General features: G+C 44.7%; 1 protein-coding gene and 1 long non-coding RNA gene across 2 annotated transcripts in view; one reads left to right on the top strand and one right to left on the bottom strand.

Moving 5' to 3' along the window:
• Positions 1-5,059: 5,059 nt before the first annotated feature.
• Positions 5,060-15,975, bottom strand: LOC105488997 (uncharacterized). Its single transcript, XR_011623440.1, has 4 exons — positions 15,863-15,975; positions 15,058-15,202; positions 12,623-12,700; positions 5,060-5,243 (listed from the first exon to the last, which is right to left on the bottom strand). It is a non-coding gene; the product is annotated as an uncharacterized lncRNA (long non-coding RNA).
• LOC105488996 (uronyl 2-sulfotransferase) overlaps positions 15,907-19,489 on the top strand; it is a 316,456-nt gene continuing 312,873 nt past the window's right edge. The window contains exon 1 of the mRNA XM_011753546.3: positions 15,907-16,153. Within this exon, the coding sequence (XP_011751848.2) occupies positions 15,907-16,153 (247 nt within the window). The remainder of the gene's footprint in view (positions 16,154-19,489) is intronic.

The following is a 19,489-nucleotide window of genomic DNA, read 5'->3' on the forward strand; positions in this document are numbered from 1 at the left end:
TCAAAGAGACTGCTGACCCAATTGTGAGCCAAAAGGTGAGGATTTATGCTTTCTAGCCAATCCCTATGCATCATCTCCCCTCCATGATGCACCATGTGTATCTGAGAGGAAGTGATATGGGGCTGGGGAAGTAAAAGGGAAGGTGGTGAGGCACAACTGGGGACCCAGGGAAGCTGTGGAGGGCCTGGATTTCTCAGCAAGGAAAGTAACCTTTTCACATTCAGCTGTACCTCTGGTCTTTTGGTCCCAGCCAGACTTATTATGAAGCCACCAAAGTCTAAGTTTTAGGGCCCCTCCCCAGCACAGGCCAGTGCAAGGCCTGGAAGGGGCTCCAGCTAAGTATAGTTGACACTTTAAGAATGTAGTGGTTAGGGGTTGCCAACCCCCTGCACAGCCGAAAATGCACCATAACTTTTGAGTCCCCCAACACTTAACTACTAATAGCCTATTATTGCCTGGAAGCATTACCAATAGCCTAAGCAGTAGATGAACATGTATTTTGTATATGTGTTATAAACTGTATTCTTGCAATAAAATAAGCCAGAGAAAAGAAAATGTTATTAAGTGATGTGGTTTGGCTCTGTGTCCCCACCCAAATCTCATCTTGTAGCTCCCATAATTCCCACGTGTTGTGGGAGGGACCTGGTGGGAGATGATTGAATCATGGGGGCAGGTCTTTCCCATGCTGTTCTTGTGATACTGAATGGGTCTCACGATATCTGATGGTTTTAAAAAATAAGAGTTCGTCTGCACTTGCTCCTCCTTGCCTTCTGCCATGATTGTGAGGCTTCCCCAGCCTCACATATGGGACTATAATTCCAATTAAACTTTTTTCATTTGTAAATTGCCCAGTCTCTGGTATGTCTTTATCAGCAGCGTGAAAATGGACTAATACATGAAGAAAATCATAAGGAAAAGAAAATCTGTTTACTGTTCATTAAGTGAAAGTGGATCTTCATAAAGGTCTTCATCCTTATCATCTTCATGTTGAGTAGGCTGAAGAGGAGGAGGAAGAAGAGGGGTTGATCTTGCTCTCTCAAGGGGTGGCAGAGGTGGAAGAAAATCTGCATATAAAATCTGCAGAGTTCAAACCTGTGTTGTTCAAGGATGAACTGTATTCACCTGGTCAGATATTTTTTTGTGGCAAGTACATTCTCAGAGTGACTTTTAGACCATTCTACATGTCTTGATACAGACCAAGCAAATGTTTTAAAATTCGTAACGATTAAAAATCAAAAGAGGAAAGACAATCCTACTTAAAGAGAAAAAATGGGCAAAGGACATAGACTGAGACACTTCAATAGATGCTCTTAGATATTTAACAGTGATGATGAAGAGTGACGTCCCTTCCCACTCTGCCATCCCTCCTATCACACCTCTCCTGCAGGAAGGTGGTGTTGGAGGGGCTGTGGGTATTGTAGGGATGCCACTAAGGGAAAGTTTAGTTGGGAATGCATTTATATTAGGCTTAGTGGGGATATAGGGTTCACAACACCTGTGAGTAGAGTCATGTAATCGCCAGAGTTGTAATGGCTGCAGGATTCCTCCTGCTGCTTGCACACTGGCTCCACTTCTCTCATATAGTGATACAAAGTTGCACGGCTGGCAGACTTAAGGCTCACAAGACCTTGTGCCACGTGGCCTTTGCTAGCAACAAGCCTCTGCCAGCAACAGGTAGTGGAGAAGAAACAAGGTTAAAAATGTAGGGAAGCCAATCATGTGCAATTGCTTCAGCGAAGCCTTTGTAAAACAAATATTCTCAAGGATGTAATGTACATAAAATCACCCTGTGGATTTTTTTCTTTTATAATGGTAATCATGTAAAATAGAATTGATCAAAATTCCTACAGTAGGACAGCAGAAACCTATAGCTACGCTACAAAAAGCTAGGAGGTCGAGACCAGCCTGGCCAACATGGTGAAACCACATCTCTACTAAAAAGAAAAAAAAAAATTAGCTGGGCATGGCAGGAGATGCCTGTAATCTCAACTACCAAGAGGCTGAGGCAGGAGAATCACTTGGACCCGTGAGGTGGAGGTTGCAGTGAGCCGAGATAACACCATTGTACTCCAGCCTGCGCAACAAGGGCAAAACTCCATCTCCAAAAAAAAAAAAAAAAAAAAAAGCACGTGTGTGTGAAATTGAAACCACATGATTTTTGCATCCCAGATATCTAGAGTTAAACATTTTTTCCATTTCCATTCCCCATGCTAGAGGAAGGACTGAATTATCTATTTCCAGAATTTAAAACATTATTACAAAATTGTTGTCATGTGAAGGGGTGGATCAAAGGGTGTACAACCAACACATAATATAATAGTATAATAATGGGTTGGTTGTACACTCTTTGACCACCTTATATAATCTTTTATATGTATATTATATAAGAAAAATATATAATAAAAGCATTTCAAGCAGTTAATAAAAATATCATGTACATTTTCTGGATTTGTTATGTGGATATATATCAACATTATAAATTCATAATTTATTACAATTAATTTTGTCATTCTAAGTCAATATTGTCTCATACCTAATTCTGTATTCACAATTTTGTCTTCTCATCTTTAATAGGGCTTCCCCTCAATTGTACTACTTTCAAGCCTATAAAATCTAGATTATTGTTCCCCTATTTCCTTATTTCTTTTCTTATTCAGTTTAGATTTCAGGGACTGTAGGAGTTCGTTTTCACGCTGCTGATAAAGACATACCCGAGACCAGGCAATTTACAAAAGAAAGAGGTTTAATGGACTTACAGTTCCACATGGCTGGGGAGACCTCACAATAATGGCAGAAGGGAAGGAGGAGCAAGTCACATCTTACATAGATGGCAGCAGGCAAAGAGAGAGCTTGTACAGAGAAACTCGCCCTTATAAAACCATCAGATTGCATGAGACTTATCCACTATCATAAGAATAGCATAGGAAAGACCATCCCCCATGATTCAATTACCTCCCACTGGGTCCCTCCCACAACATGTGGGACTTGTGGAAGATGCAATTCAAGATGAGATTTGGGTGGGGACACAGCCAAACCATATCAGGGACCAACATCACACTGCTGTTTTGCAAGCATCCCTAACACTGTTGGCATGTTCTCCATTTCCCTAGTAAAACTTCAGCCATGTCTAAGCACAACTAAATACCTACTTAGCACATACACACAAGTCACCAAACTGAGCCACCAGAAAACACAACACTGGTGCTGATTTGACTCACTTGAAATTCAGAACGACCAAGTTTAAATGAGCTCAAACTGTTCAGCAATCCTATGCACTTTTGTTGTATGTCTCTCACTCTGAAATAATCATGCCACTGTGGGTTCTCTTTATTCAAATCTCCTACCTCTCTTCTTGCCCAAATCTTCACTCTCAGTTGCTGCACATTTCATTGATACAATGGATGCCACCACACGAAACTTTCTTTTCTCACCAATAAATTTTCCGGCACATCTTGCCTTCTTTGATGAATGAAGTGTCTTTGCTTGGATTAAAGACTAAACCCTCTACTTAATTCTGGCTTCATACTTTTCCTGTAAATTTCACCTGTCTTTCTGGCATCACAAACGCATCCCTTTCTACTGGATCATCCCAATTACCACATTAAATCTGGTATTTCCTGTCTTTAAAGGAGAGAGGGGGAAAAAGGAGACAGAGACAGAGAGAGAGAGACAGAGAGTGAGAGAGAGAGAGAGAGACTTCCTAAATCCCTATAAGTTTCCCAGCTGCTGCCCATTTCTCTGTACCCCTACATAGTAGATCACCTCAAAAGACGTTTCTGTAGCCATTCTATAGCCATCTCCAATACACACACACGTACACACATCCTCTCCCAAATCAGACTACTTCTCACTACCTTCACAGCTGTTATCGAAGCCCAAACCACCATCATCTCTGGCCTAGATAACTTGAATCAACCAACTGATTTCACCCTTACCCTCACATTCAGTTCTTTAAATAGCAGCAGGATCAGTATTTTAAAATGCAAAATCTGGTTAAACCCCCTATGATGACTTCAATGGCTTCCCATCACATCTACAAAAAATTGAAACCTCTTTTCCTAGTTTTCAAAGACTCTGATGATCTGGCATCTTTTTTTCTCTCCAATTTAATCTTCCTCATGCACTTTGATCACCTCAAGTGCTGTGCTCTATAGCACATCTGATTTATTTCTATTCCTTAAGCAAGTGAATTCCTGCCTCGGGGACTCTGCAATTTCTGCTCTCTCTGCCTGGTGTACTCTTCCTCAGGATTTCCATATAGCTTTCCCTTTAATTTCTATTTATTCAATTTATCTCAAAAGTATCCTTCTCTGAAATTCCTCCCCTGAGCACTGTTTCTAAAGTAGCACTTCCTTTCCATGCTCTCAGCTTTATTTTCTTCTTAGCACAGGTCACTACCTGGCCTTCACATTGACCTGTTTATGTGTTATCTGTTTATGTGTTTACTTTTTGTCTCCTCCACTAGAACACATGTGCCTTGTGAACAAGGGCATTATCTCTGTTGTTTTCTGCTATATCTCACGGCCTAGGACGGTGCATGACACAGAGTGAAAACTCAACAAATATGTGGAATGAGTGAAAGAGTGAATGAATGGATTAGCTCTTCAGTCTACTCCTATCCCAGTCATACTTCTGAAATTGTCAAACTCACCAATCAGCTCCAGGATGTTTCCTCTGTCATCTTTCTTTCTTCTTTTTTCTTTCTTTCTTTTTTTTTTTTTTCTGAGACAGAGTCTTGCTCTGTCACCCAGGCCAGAGTGCAATGGTGCGATCTTGGCTCACTGCAACCTCCGCCTGCTGGGTTCAAGCGATTCTCCTGCCTCAGCCTCACAACTAGCTCGGACTGCGGGCATGCGCCACCATGCCTGGCTAATTTTTATATTTTTAGTAGAGACAGGATTTTGCCATATTGGCCAGGCTGGTCTCCAACTCCTGACCTCAGGTGATCTGCTCCCCTTGGCCTCCCAAAGTATCTGTCATCTTTCTTGTTATGTGAATTATTTATGGTGTGGGCTATGAGGTTAAAATAGAGACCCCAAATACAGTGATTGTAGAGCGAATTTACTTTATTTTTTTCACAAGGGAGTCCAAATGGCAGTAGGCAATCCACAGCAGACAGATGGCTCGCTTCTTAAGAGCATTCAGGTTCCTAGGTTCCTTTCACCAGTTTCTCTGATATTCCTTGGAGTACTGTCCTCATGTGCATGACGGAAGCTGAGCCCCTTCCATGTCCACATTCCAGCCTATGGAAAACCAGGAAAAGAGAAAGGGGGCATGCACACCCAATACTGTAAGGCCAAGTATAGCACATTGCATAAGCTTCTTTTTCTCACACTCCGCTGACTCGAGCTCAGCCTCATGGCCACATCTAGCTGCAAAAGAGACTGGGGAATGTGGTCTCCATGTAAGCGGCTTTGTGTCCAGCTAGAGCTCAGTGGTTTCTATTACTAAAAGAAAAATGGAGAAAATGGGTACAGAGAACAAGCAGGAGTCTCTGCCACATCTTACAAGCATTTGTTACAGAGGATCATTCTCTCCTTCATAGAATACTTTTGTTCTTTTGGCTTCAGTGACACCACCACACTCTCCTGGTTTTCCTCCGGCCCCTCTGCCTACTCACTCAATCTCTTTTGCTGGGTGAACTTATTCTGTTTGAACTCTGCATGTTGGACTTCCTGAAGGCTTCGTCCTGTGCCATCTTTTATTCCTTCCATCTACATGCTTCTCTAGGTAATTTTATTTAATTTATGTGATTTTATATACCACATTGATAGAAATAATTTCTGAATTTATGTCTTTAGCCATGACCTTTCCCTGGAGCTCCAAATTCATATATCCAGTCGCATAATTAACATAGCTGATCATAACTCTTGGTTGCTTGGGCTACCCATGCCCCTCTCCCAAGCCTGCTCCTGCTTCAGTTTTCTGCATTTCAAGAAACAGAGAAATAGTTTCAGCATCATTCCAGGTGCTCAGACAAAAACCTTAGGTATCATTCTTAGCTTAGTTCTTCTCTCACTACCCCTCATCCAGTTCATTGACAAGTTTATACCCTAAACCTCCAAAGAAACATATCCTGAGTTTGTTAACTTTTTTCTGTCTTCCCCATTACCAGCCTGAGCCCAGCCAGCCTCACCATTTTACTGGATGACTCATCTTCCTGCTGCCACTTTCACTGCCAACAAGCCAACCTTACACAGCGCCCTAAGTGATGAATTAAAAACATAAATCGGTTCATGTTGATCATTGAACCCTTTCCCATCTCACCTTGAATAAAACTCAAACTCTCTACCCTGGTCTACAAAGCCCTACAGGGACTGGCACCATCCACCTCTCCAGCCTCATCTCATGTCACCTGCTTTCTCAATGACCCACTCCCATCACAGTGGCACATACCAAGTCTATTTCCATTTTAGGGAAGATATGAGGCAGAAAGACCTGAAATGGATGTTTTCTCTGCATGAAATGCTTGTACCCCAGATCTTCCCCAGGAAGCTCCTTCTCATCCTTTAGGTCACACTGCAAAGGTCAACTCCTTAGAGAAGTTGTCTCTGTCCACGCAGTCTGCGGTAGACTCGCCCTTTCAACCCACCACTCTTAGTCGCATCACCCTGTCTTATTCTCTCAATAACAGGTAACACTACCTAGCAAAATATATGTGTTTATTCGCTGTCCGTATCCCCTCACAGTGGATGTGAATTTCATGGGAGCAGGGCTTGTCTTGGGCCCTACTGCAATCCAGGGCCAGGCACATGTTGGGCCCTCAGTAAGGATCTGCTGAATGAATGTCTGAATACAGCTCCAATTCTGGAACCTCTTTAGCATCCCAGGAGTATTCTAAAGAACATGACAGCGTGAAGAAAAATTCTATATTTCCAACGTCTTTTAAAGACTTTTTCCAAACTGCCTTAGTACCATAAAACCTGCTTTTCTCTTCTATATAAGGACACAAAATTATATTCTCCTTTAGTAAATGCACTCAGGCAGATTCAGGAGAGACCACAGCTTGTAGTGCTCAGGTTCTTAATCTAAGTCCATGGACCTCCTAGGGGTCCACGGATATGCTGAAATTATATGCAGAAGATACATTCATTTCTCTAGGAAGTAGGGTCATAAGTTTGTTGGATACTCACAGGGGGTCAGTGGCCCAAATAAAATCCACTTTATTGTGGAAAAAGTATTAGAGACCAGGCACGGTACCTCATATCTGTAATCTCAACACTTTGGGAGGCTGAGGTGGGTGGATCACTGAGGTCAGGAATTTGAGACCAGTCTGGCCAACATGGCGAAACCCTGTCTCTACTAAAAATACAAAAAAACAAAAACAAACAAACAAAAATTGCCGGGCAAGGTGGCAGGTGCCTGTAATCCCAGCTACTAAGGAAGCTGAGGCAGGAGAATCACTTGAACCCGGGAGATGGAGGTTGCAGTGAGCCAAGATCATGACACTGCACTCCAGCCTGAGTGACAAAGTGAGACTCTATCTCAAAAAAAAAAAAAAAAAAAAAAAAGGTTTAGAGACGGACTTGCAAGATCTGTATTTGAGTTCTGGTGATGTCAGTCACAAATAATGCAAATTTGTGCAGATTATGTAATTTATTTAGATTCTAGTTTTCTTATCTTTAAAAATAATCGGACTTACATGTATTCTGACTTACACGTACCCACACTTAAATTATATTTAATCCCATCACAGGATGCTATGTGCTTTACTGTATCTCCCAGATAATGACAATGAGGCTCAGAGTCTACTCAGGCTACTTGCCCCAAATCACATTTGTCCCCATATAAGTTCTGGATCAAGACCCATGCTTCTCCCATGCTTCAAATTGCCTGCTCTTTTATTTATTTTTTTATTTAGACACAGTCTCACTCTGTCACCCAGGCTGGACTGCAGTGGTACGATCTTGGTTCACTGCAACCTTCACCTCCTGGGTTCAAGCTATTCTTCTGCCTCAGCCTCCCAAGTAGCTGGGATTACAGGTGCCCGCCATCACGCCCAGCTAATTTTTGTATTTTTAGTAGACACAGGATTTCACCATGTTGGCCAGGCTGATCTCAAACTCCTGACCTCAGGTGATCCACCCACCTCCACCTCCCACAGTGCTGAGATTCCAGGCATGAGCCACCATGAGCAGCCTGCTCTTTACATAAGAGTTTGCAGTACCATCATTCCGCAGTCCAATTTCTCTGGGTGGAATAACGTCTTGGACCACTTCACAGCAAGTACCATAGAGAAAAGCAGCTAGCTGGTGATGTAGTTTCCCAGCCAGGTAAGCACACTCCTGAACCACAGCAGAGCCCTGTGAACCCAGGAGTATGGGCTTTATAATCCATTCTTGACAGAAGAGAAAACGAAAGCACAAAGAGATTAAGTAATTGACTCTAGGTCAGAAGGTTAGTAATTTTTAGGGCTTAAAGATTATGCTTCACGATGTAGTATTTTCTTAAATTTTCTACTAAGATGACCTTGAGAATCTCTACTAAGATTCTTCACTAGAGAGCTGACTCTTATCTTCACAGTTTAGTATTTGGCTGTTCTTCAAAAAATTATTTTAAAGTACTTTGCAAAGCTTGAGTAATATTTTTTTTTCTAAGAGGACAGGAAGATACGTAATGTGCCCATTGAACAAGGACTAATGACATTGTTAGGAAGGAAGGAAAAAGGATATCACTTCTACATCGATTTCAGTTTTTATGCATTAACACCAGACAATGACCTCTAAAATGAGAAGAGCGCTAGCTTAACATTGTAAATTGACAAGGATCTTGGAAATGAGGAATTAAGGTCAGAGATTCGACTGTATAGATTCTACTCATGGCAGGGTAAGAGGCAACCGAGAATAACATGAAAGCAACTGGTAAGTATTTGACTTCTTTTTTTTTCCTTTCCCTCTGCTTACACCAATGGTCTATTATACTTCATAAAAAATAGAGACAGTACTGAGACTGTTTCCAAGAGAGCCTTTAGGTGGCTAACAGTGTCACACTGGCCAGTCTCAGGGACCAGCTGTGCAGTTCACTTTTGATTTGAAATACAGTTGTTGTTAAGCATAAGTTAAAAGCTGAGTTCTCAAAAGTTGTGTCATTGCATAGGAGTTTAAATATAAGCAATAGCTTATTGGCTACTAAGTGCAGTTTTTGTAGTCCTCCCATCCAAATATGCCTCTAGATCATATACTCTGGTCAGATACTTTTGAGAGACTGTTCAGGCAAAGGCAAGTCTACCTTCCCAGATGGTTTTCAGTGCATTTCTGCCCCACAAACCAGAGCAACTCTCCAGTTTCTTTCTTTCTGTCTTTCTTTTCCAAGGTCAAAGCTCAGACAGCTTGGTTCTCCAAGAGGCTGATGGCCCCAATCCCTGAAATGAACAGCAGTCCTAAAGAGCAACAGCCTCTCTGCCAAGGGGAATGGCAACACCAGGCAAAGCCAATGGACTCACATCTCTTTTATGATTCCATGAGGCGTTCATAATCACAGGGAGTAGCTGCATTGCTAATTAGGGCTCACAGAGGTGGTGAGGGCCTCATTCATTCATTCACTCTTTCTTTCAGTGAATACATCTTCAACTGGAAACAATTCTTTTGATGATTATCTGAATGTTCTCCCAGCATGAAGGCCTGCTTTCCATGACCTCTACGTCTCATCCGCACTTGGCCAACCACGGAATCAATGAGATTTGACCCACCAAACATCAGACCCTTCCTATAAAAAACTAATCTTTTTATTCAACAAATATTTCTTGAGTGATCACTACCTATGAGCACTATGCTAGGTGTTGGGGATAAAACAATAAACAAATGAGACAAAATCATGGCCTTCAAGATGCTTGTTTTCTAGAGGGCAGAAATACACAACACATACAAAATACTAACATTTCAGATTATGGTATATTCCATGGAGAAAGCTAAAGAGGTCAAGAGAATAAGGAATGTAGGTGCATACGTGCATTACATACAGAGTAGTCCCAGAAGACTCCTTTGATAAGGCAACATTGAGCAAAACTGGAAGGAAGTCAAAAGTCAAGTCATGCAGAGGTGTGGGAAAACAACTTTCTAGGCAGAGGGAACCGTGAATGCAAAGGTCCTAAAAGAGGAGCAAGTTTGTCTTGTCTGACAAATGATGATATGCATGGGTGAGCATGAAAAGTGATGAGAGATGAGGTCAGAGAAACAATGGAGCCAGATTGAGTAGGACCTTAGAGGCTACTCTAGGATGCTGCCTTTTACTCTGAGTGCATTGGAAGCCACTGGTAAGTTTTGAGTACCAATGGCTATTTAGGCTGCTCTGAGGAAAATGGAATATGGAGTGAAAGGCTGGGAGCAGGCAGACCAGTCAGGAGGAACAACAGAAATTGCTGATTGCCACATAGTAGCCATCTACCCTTTCTTTCTTTAGCAACAGAAACCTGATTCTTGCCAGGTGTGGTCGCTCACGCCTGTAATCCCAGCACTTTGGGAGGCCGAGGTGGGCAGATCACGAGGTCAGGAGATCAAGACCATCCTGGCTAACACCGTGAAACCCCGTCTCTACTAAAAAATACAAAAAATTAGCCAGGCGCGGTGGTGGGCGCCTGTAGTCCCAGCTACTCGGGAGGCTGAGGCAGGAGAATGGCGTGAACTCAGGAGGCGGAGCTTGCAGTGAGCGGAGATCGTGCCACTGCACTCCAGCCTGGGTGACAGAGCAAGATTCCATCTTAAAAAAAAAAAAAAGAACCCTGATTCTTATTTGGCAGCAATGCAACCAGCTAAAGTCTAGATTTCCTAGTACTCCGTCCCCTGTCCCTTACAATTAGACAGAGTCCTGTGATTAATTTCTGGCCAATGACCTATAAGAAAGTAGATTCATAGCACACTTAGGAGCACCGCTTAAAAACAGCCTACTCAATTGGGAGGAGTTCTTTGCTCTTTTGCTTCCTTCTGCTGCCAACCTGGAACATAGACATAATGGCTGGAACCCTAGCAGCCATCTGCAACCATAAGGAGCCCTTTCTGTTTTGTTTTGTTTTTCTCCCCTTCTGCATTCTTATCATTTATTTGTTGTAAGAACACTCAAAATCTATTCTCTTAGCACTTTTCATACAATGTTATTAACTGTAGTCCTTTTAGAACTCTTGAATTTATTCCTGCTGCCTAGCTGAAATTTTGTATCCTTTGACCAACATCTCCTCAATCCCTATCCTTCCCTCCTTAAACCCTGTTAACTATAATTCTACTCTCTGCTTCAATGAGATGGACTTTTTTAGATTTCACCTATAAGAGAGATCATGTAGTATTTGTCTTTCTGGGTCTGGCTTATTTCCTTTAACATAATATCCTCCAGATTAACCTATGTTATTGCAAATGACAGGATTTCCTTCTTGAGGCTGGATAGTATTATCCATTCATCCATTGATGGACACTTCAGTTGATTCCATATCTTGGCTATTGTGCACAATGCTGCAATGAACATATCAAAGAGGTATGAATATTTCATACCTTTTCGAAATGCTGATTACATTGCATAAGATGGCCTTTAAAATGGAAGCCACGTGCTGAGGATGGTGGAACAGAACGCTCAGGTGGGTCCCTGAGGATAGCATAGAAATACCACACCTAATCTGGACTGCCTATTTCTGGACTCGTTTTATATGAGAGAGAAATGGCCCGGGCACGGTGGCTCATGTCTGTAATCCCAGCACTTTAGGAGGCCGAGGTGGGTGGATTATTTGAGGTCAGGAGTTCGAGACCAGCCTGGCCAACTTGATGAAACCCCGTCTCTACTAAAAATACAAAAATTAGTCAGACTTGGTAGTACACGCTTGTAATCCCAGCTACTTGGGAGGCTGAGGCACGAGAATTGCTTGAACCCAGGAGAAGGAGGTTGCGGTGAGCTGAGATCACACCGCTGCACTCCAGCCTGGGCAACAAAGGGAGACTCTGTCTCAAAAAGAAAAAAAAAGACAGAGAGAGAGAGAGAAATAAAGTTCTTTTCTGTTTAAGCCACTGGTTTTTAAATTTGGGTCTTTTTCCAGCTATATGTAGCTAAACTGAAACACGATGAATATAAGTAGCCTTTGCAACAATCCAGGTGAGAGAAGATATTGGTCTGGCCCCGGTGGGGTGGCAAAGGAGGTCAGATTTTTTCTTTTTGAAAGGTAATGCCTATAGGATTTGCAGATGGTTTAGATACAAGAATAAATGAACTATTAATAGAAAATCTGACTTCCAGTTTGGGGCCCAAGTGACTTGAGAGTGTAATGATTTACAGAAATGCAGAAGGCTATGGAGGGGACAGGCTTGGGTGTGGGACTGGGGTTGGTGGGAACGGCAGTCTAGGGCACATGTGGCAGCGTGGCCTTGATAGAAGCAGGAACACAATGAAATAGGAAGGGAGGCCAAGAGCACGGGGCATAGATTGGTAGGAAATGAATGAGCTCTCATCCTACTGCTTCTATTTTCTCAACAAAGTCTGATTCAGGTCATCCCCTGAGACTGAAGGGAAGAAAGCAGAGGGTGGAGATGGGAGGTTTGAAGACAGAGACACTATAAAATAGTCCTTTCAGTGAGTGGGATTGCTGGGCAGCCATGGGTGTGCATCCATCTGAAATTTGTGCTCTCTAATATAAAGAAAAGCCACTTACCAGCGCTGTGTGTTTTTCTGCAATCCAGTCCAGTTGCATGATTGGGTTTAACTGAGCCTGGGTTTCACCAGACAAGCACTGTAGGACATAAGATGAGAGAAACAGGGAGAATGAAGGGGTGTTTGCAAGAAGGATCAGAATGATGGATCAGTAATCAAAACTGGATAAAGAAAGAAGTAAACACATGAGATGGATGAACACAGAGTTGACAGTTCTTGAAAAGACCGAAAAACAGGGTGGGTTCCAGAGAAGCCAAACAGAGAAGGATAGAAGGTTGTGAAGGGGGAAAAGGAGATTTTGGAGGAGATGCAATTAGTCATCATTGAGGACAAAGGTCAAATGAGTCACTGGAGAGAGAAGGAATTGAGAAGCTAAAGATATTGAATGGAGGTCAAGGTGCTGAATAAAGTATATTCCATTATAAGACTACTAATAAAATTCGTTCACAACTTCCTCTAATTAGATTTGTTATCTGCTTTGAATAAAGATACCATTCATTAGTCTAAGTACTTTAAATTTAATTTTTTTTCCTGAAGGGATATTTATGGGACTTCAAAGAACAAAGTTTTACCCAAACAACTAAGTTTTTGTTGGGTGAAAATACAAAGCATTTTTTTCCATGTGAAACTTCTTTGTATCTTGATATCTTTTCTTTTTCTTCTGTGAGTTATTTTAGGCGGCGAGTCTATTAACGCAATCTTTTAAAGATTGACCTGTTTATTCTCCCTAAAATAGTTCATGTCGTAGCTTGTTTCTTCTAAGCTGGACTTTGCCCCCTTGTACTTTCCTCACAACTTTTTCATTGTTTTTTAAAATAACATTTATTCTCATATTTACTTATTTTTCTCAGATGTTTGTTTCCTTTCTTCCTGCTCCATCTCCCTGTTCCTCAGATTCCTTTCCTTAGGAGAAAAAATTGGGATATTTCCCACAGCATGCTGTGAGAAAACTCTCTGGACTTCCTGGGGGTGGGACTTGTGAACACAGAGGGTCTTGCACACTATTTTATATCCAGCGAGTGTTCAGATTACAGGGCCAGGCCTCAGATACAGGTCCAGTTGTGGAAGGTGGTCCCTGAAACATTATGAACACTGCTTTGCTCCTTCCGTCTCCTAGTCCCTCTTCTTAAGCTCAAATGTTATTAATTGGGAGTCTGTTCTGGGCTACTCATTGCACTGATTAAAGTAATTCACATTAACGAGCAATGACTGATCTACTCAGTTCTCTTAGGGGAAGTCACATTTCTAAAATGTGCATATTAATCCATATAAAACCCTGATTCTAGAGATAAATGTGAAACAAATGATTAACACTCTATTCAGGGTTTTCAGAGACAGAACAAAAGATTTTCTCTTGTCTTGGGGCCCCAAAACAGCCTTCTCATCCCTTAGAAAGTGGGCTAGGACAATGTAAAACTGGGCAGAATATTGTGTGTGTGTGTGTGTGTGTGTGTACATGTGTCCCTCTGTGTGTGCAGCACCTCTCACCTCATCTACACATCTCTCTAGCTCATGATACATGTTTCAAATCATGAACCAGAGATATTCATATGTGAACGCGGTTAAGACATATTCTTAAAGAGTAAGTTCTCAGTCTAGGATAATATTTTGTAATTTTCCATATAAAATTCTTCAGATGCCCAACTTGTTGAAGGTTTTCAGGAGCCTAGTCTTAGAATCACAGAGGTTCGTGGCTCCTGGTTCCTCCTTAAATCCAATTGTTCATTACTGGAATATACAAATGAGTAGGGAGCCAGAGATGATAGGCACCAGAAACTGAGGTTTCCATTTCTCAACGTGGCCTGAACTAAATGAATTAAATCTCATCCTCCTATGGGAAGTGGAGGAAAAGAGCTCTGGCTGGGAAGTACTGCTGTGCAGTGGTTAGTATAGTGGGTCTGAGGGTCAAATAGATTTGAGTGCAACTCCCAACCCAACTCCCACTACTAGCTTTGGGACCTCGGGTGAGTCACACAGGCCTCAGGTGCTACAGCTTCTATAAATAGTGATATAGTATTCTTACATAAAGTGTGGCTGATGAGAGCAGCCCTTCCGTGGGTCAACCACCCCATCCGAGGATCTGTGCCTACGATAGAGCCTTTTCTGCCTCGGGAGGTTCTTTCAGGTCCAGAAGCTTCCCCATGGAGGGAAGAGAGGCAGCAATGAAATCGGCGTATAGGGGGACTGGGCTCTTTCCCCTTCATGTCTACCAGGGCAATGACCTCCTAGAGTCCGCTATGCACCCCCCACTTGCCTCTCTGGTCACTGAGAGGTGAAGTAGTTGTAGGACCAGGAAAAGCAAGAAGAGAGCGTCCTCTTCTGCTCCCCTTCCCGGGAGTCTGGGCGCTGAGCCTGGCCCTCTGGGGCGTGTTTGAACATAACTCGCACCGCTTACTCTTTTCCCATCTCAGCAGTATTGAGCCTGTATCCTAGTACCTTTTGCCGGCCTTGTGTAAGCAGCTTGCACGGGATATATAAGGAGAATCAAGTTTCTGAACTTCAAAAAATGTAAAGTCAGTCGTGCTTCTTCCTGCCGGTGACTGTTTACGAGAGGGAAGTCAGCGGGGCCCCGAAGAGGTCGCTGGTGGCGCAGAAACCGCGGCCAGATTGTAAAGAACAGGGGAAGGGAAAAAAAAAAAAAAAAAAAAAACCAGAAAGTTTCTTCCTTGTTGCGAATAATCGCCGCCCCCCCACCTCCGCCCCCAGCAGAAGCAGTAACGTGACACCCGAGCGAAATCCCGAGACCCGAGCGGAGAGGGAGGGGAAAGGGAGGAGAGAGCCGCGGAGCGCCGGAGGGAGAAAGGGGAGGAGAAGGAGGAAAACCCCTGTCAAGGAGGTGGAGCGAGGGGATGGTGTCCGCCTCCTGTTCCTCCCTGCCGTTTTTTAGAGAAGCCTGAACCGGGACAAAACACGCTGAGACCTACAGACACAAAGCCGGGGGGTCCACGCTGGCGCTGGAGGCGAGCCCCGGCGGCCGCAAGCGAGCCCGAGGCGCTGCAGGGCGCTGGGCGTGGGGACGCTAGCGGGCGCGGGACGGGCGCGGCGCCCCGGCACGGGCAGCGCCCCGAACCGGGGCCGGACACCTCGGCTGCTCGGGCCGCGGCTGCGGGGACCATGCCGAGGAAAGTCTCCTGAGCCCGGCAACTTCGGTCCCTCCCCGCCCCCACCCGCTGCCCTCCGCGCGGCCCTCCCCATGTGCAGCCGGCCAGCCGGGCTCTCCTCCTCGCGGCGGATGGGTGACCTTTTCCTGGCACGAGCAGGCTGTGCGAGGCGGCGGAGCAGGCGATGAAGAAGAAGCAGCAGCATCCCGGCGGCGGCGCGGATCCCTGGCCCCATGGGGCCCCTTTGGGGGGCGCCCCTCCGGGCCTGGGCAGCTGGAAGCGCCGGCTGCCCCTGCTGCCTTTCCTGCGCTTCTCCCTCCGGGACTACGGCTTCTGCATGGCCACCCTGCTGGTCTTCTGCCTGGGCTCCCTCCTCTATCAGCTCAGCGGGGGACCCCCTCGCTTCCTGCTCGACCTGCGGCAGTATTTGGGTAAGGAAGCTGGCCAGGCTCTAGGGCGGCGCCTACTGCGCAAAGTTGTGCGGCGGGGAGAGGGGCGCGCCGGGGACTTCTCGCGCTGCCACCGCGGGCGGCCGCCGCCGCCCCGGGGCTCTCCAGGTGCGAAGCCCGCGAGCATCTGTGCCGCGGTCTGGAGCGCCTTTTTCCTCCCGCGCGTCCGGCTGGCCTCACCCAGATGGTGGCGCCGCTGGGTTGCACTGCCTACAGGTACCCCGGGGCAGGGCACCGCTCACCTTCCGCCCGTCCCACCTCCGCCACCTCCGCCACCCCCGCCCCGGCTGGGGCGGAGTGGATGGGTGTGTAGGGTGTGCGGGAGTGTGTATCTTCAGGCTTGGCGGCGCGGGGAGTGGCGAAGGAAAGGGACAGTCCGCTCCGTGGCATTGTTAGTGACCACAGTTCCGTCTCGTCCCGCGCGCCGGGGAGTGCGGGTGGGTTTAGCCCCTCCCCACGGTCCCCTCTGAGAATTCTGTCCCGCGGATCCTGCCCGCCAGCCCTGTTGGCTCCGTGCTGTCCCCGGGCTGGCTTGTCCTTTGGCCGCTGCTGCCCACCCCGTCGCCCGCAGCTAGCCTGGCGCGGGGAACGGGCTGCATCTAGGGGTTTGGGGCTGCCAGAGGGCGCGGGTCAGCCTGGCCAGCAGTGTCGCCTCCAGTAACCCGAGGATCCTCGGCGCTGTGTGCGTCTCAAGCTCAAGTCAAAACTTGTGTGTGTGTGATTTATTAGGAGAGAGGACGCCTATCTTTAGCAGAAGTAAGGAAGGGGTTGTGACGGGAGGGAAAAAGCCCTTCCAGCAAGAAGGCGTGACCCCGCAGCTCCCTTGTTTCGGCTACGGGAGCCAGGGGTGCCAGGGCTGGGCGAGCGCAAGCCCAGGTCGCAAGGACGATGCTGGCCTGCGCGTTCGAGCCGAGGGAGGATGCAGAGCCCTCAGAAGTCTGTAGCCAGAAGAGGTCGTGCGGGGGTGAAGGCTGGGAGAGCTCCAGCTTCTTGCAAGCATTCGAAGTGATAAGCCTGAGCATCTGCACGATGAGAGCGAGTGTGGGGAAGCAGAGCCACCGAAGTGCTGGAAGGAAAATGGGCCAAATGACCCGGGCCAGCTGAAGGCTGCCATAGTTACCCCAAATGTCGCTTCGTGGCAGAAGCCACAGGTCTAGATAGCAGACCGTCTGGAGAATAGAGAAAAGAAAAGAAAACCCAAAACAAACAAACAAAACAAAACAAAAAAACAAAACCACATCAGCAAAGTTACAAATGTGTTAGGGAATTTGGAAATGTAGACGTGGATAAAATAATGTTCTTTATCTTGTACAAGACCTCATATTTTAAAAGTTACACTTTTATTTCTTTATAAACTTTGGGGAACTATAGATGAGAGGAAAAGTTTGCCCAAGTAGATTTCCATAGCATTTGGTTTCATAGAGGATTTGGGGCAATATACCCTTTATTAGGGAATCAAACCTTTTCTTTTCGTAAGTTCTATATTGTGGAGTCTCATAACTTCCTCCACTCTCTGACACCTGCTAGTGCCACAAAAGTTAACAGTATTTTCATCACCAGCAGCAATCCCTGTTAACAGGCATTGGGAGGCAAGCGTTGAGGCTCAGGGTCTTTCTCCATCAAGTGTGACAATGAATTCTTGCAGAAGTTCTTTTTAAGTAATATATGGAGGCTAGGGGTGTAGGGAAAAGTGTAAGGGACCAGAATGGAAAACGCCTGTGCTCATTGTCCTCAAAGCACTTGGTCTTGCATAGGGTACTCAAGATTTCATAGGCCTAGTGTTTCATGGCAGAATTAGAAGCCAGACCTGACTGTCAATGAAACTTCCCACCCAGCTCCTAAAGTTTTGGGGTTCTGACACCTTTCTTGAGGAAGGGAGATTCTGGGAGGAGGAAGGAGCAAAGGTACTACTGAGGATAAAATCAAGAAATTTCAACATATATTGCATTAACATTTTCACTTTATATTTCCAAACAATGAGGCCTGATAAATTTGGGTGGTCAGCTGGTAGAAGGGTGAATTCTCAGCTTCTGCTCAGGAAACTAGGAAGAACTGAAAGATTGAACGCTGCTTCTGTTACTAGCTGATCATTACATTTCTGACTGATGTGATAGGTTCAAAATGACATCATTGTGAACTGAAAATAGGATACCCTTGGCCAAATTTGTTCCCTGTTGTCTTGTCACGTAAATATAATGATTTTTGGGAAAAGTGGGCTTGTGGTATTTTGGATGGTCTAAAATATACCTTTAATAATATAAGGCCACTGTATCTGCAGAATTACTTTCCCGTTTTCCTCCATTCTTTTATTTTAGTGTCTGTCAAAACAAAACTCGTGGTTAGTCAACACATCCTCTCAATTTCCTCAGCCAATTTTGGAAGCAAGTATTTTTCTTAAATGTGAGTTCATGTAAAGTCAAAATTTTCCAAATCAACATATGTTTATATCAAACACTTTTCTTTACAGAATATTATTTCATGATACTTATACAATATTCTATGTCTGACACACAATGGCCACTCAATAAATATTGGTTGAATTAATGACCCAACCTATTGTATCAAACAGGTAGTGTGATACTTAACATATTGAATATTCTCACAGGAAAGCCAAGAGATAGTAACATTCTTAGTAAAAGCTAATATTTATCATGCATGTACCAGTCAGTGCATACACAGGGTGACATTCAATCTGCACAGCAGCACTGTTGGTCGGTTCTATTGTTATTTCCATTTTCTATACGGGAAAAATGAAGGCAAAGAGTTATGAAGGACACATAGCAAGCAAGGACTTCAACCCATGTCTGTCTGATTGCAGTACCCATTGCATAGCACTATGGGCAGTTTAAGGAGAAAATGGAAGGACAGCCAAGATGCAAAAGGGAATCTAAAGATCTGGACTGGCTAAAAACGATCAATCACGTTTATGTCCATAATTCCACCTTCCTTTTCTTGATACTTGAACTCTGAGTATCTTGAGGAGCCAGCAGAGAAGAGAAATAATTCAAGCAACTGGTCTGCTTTAACTCTACCTTCCTGTATTACTCCGCACTATGCGGCCTCCATTTACATAGGGAACTAGACCCTCCCTGAGCTGGGCAACAACTGAGAGTAATGTTGGTCAGACTCGCATCTCCTGGGTGTTTTCTCTTTCTTTAGCAGTTGTGCTGTGTCTAGGCTAGTGGTTCCCAATGTGGGTCCTTGGACCTGCCGCATCAGAATCACCTGGGAACTTGTGACAAATGTACATTCGAAGGTCTTATCCCAAAGCTGCTGAATGAGTCTGGGCACAGGGCCCAGCAATCTGTGCGGCAGCAA

Source organism: Macaca nemestrina, chromosome 5 (genome assembly GCF_043159975.1).
Source record: "Macaca nemestrina isolate mMacNem1 chromosome 5, mMacNem.hap1, whole genome shotgun sequence".
Taxonomy (NCBI): Eukaryota; Metazoa; Chordata; class Mammalia; order Primates; family Cercopithecidae; genus Macaca; species Macaca nemestrina.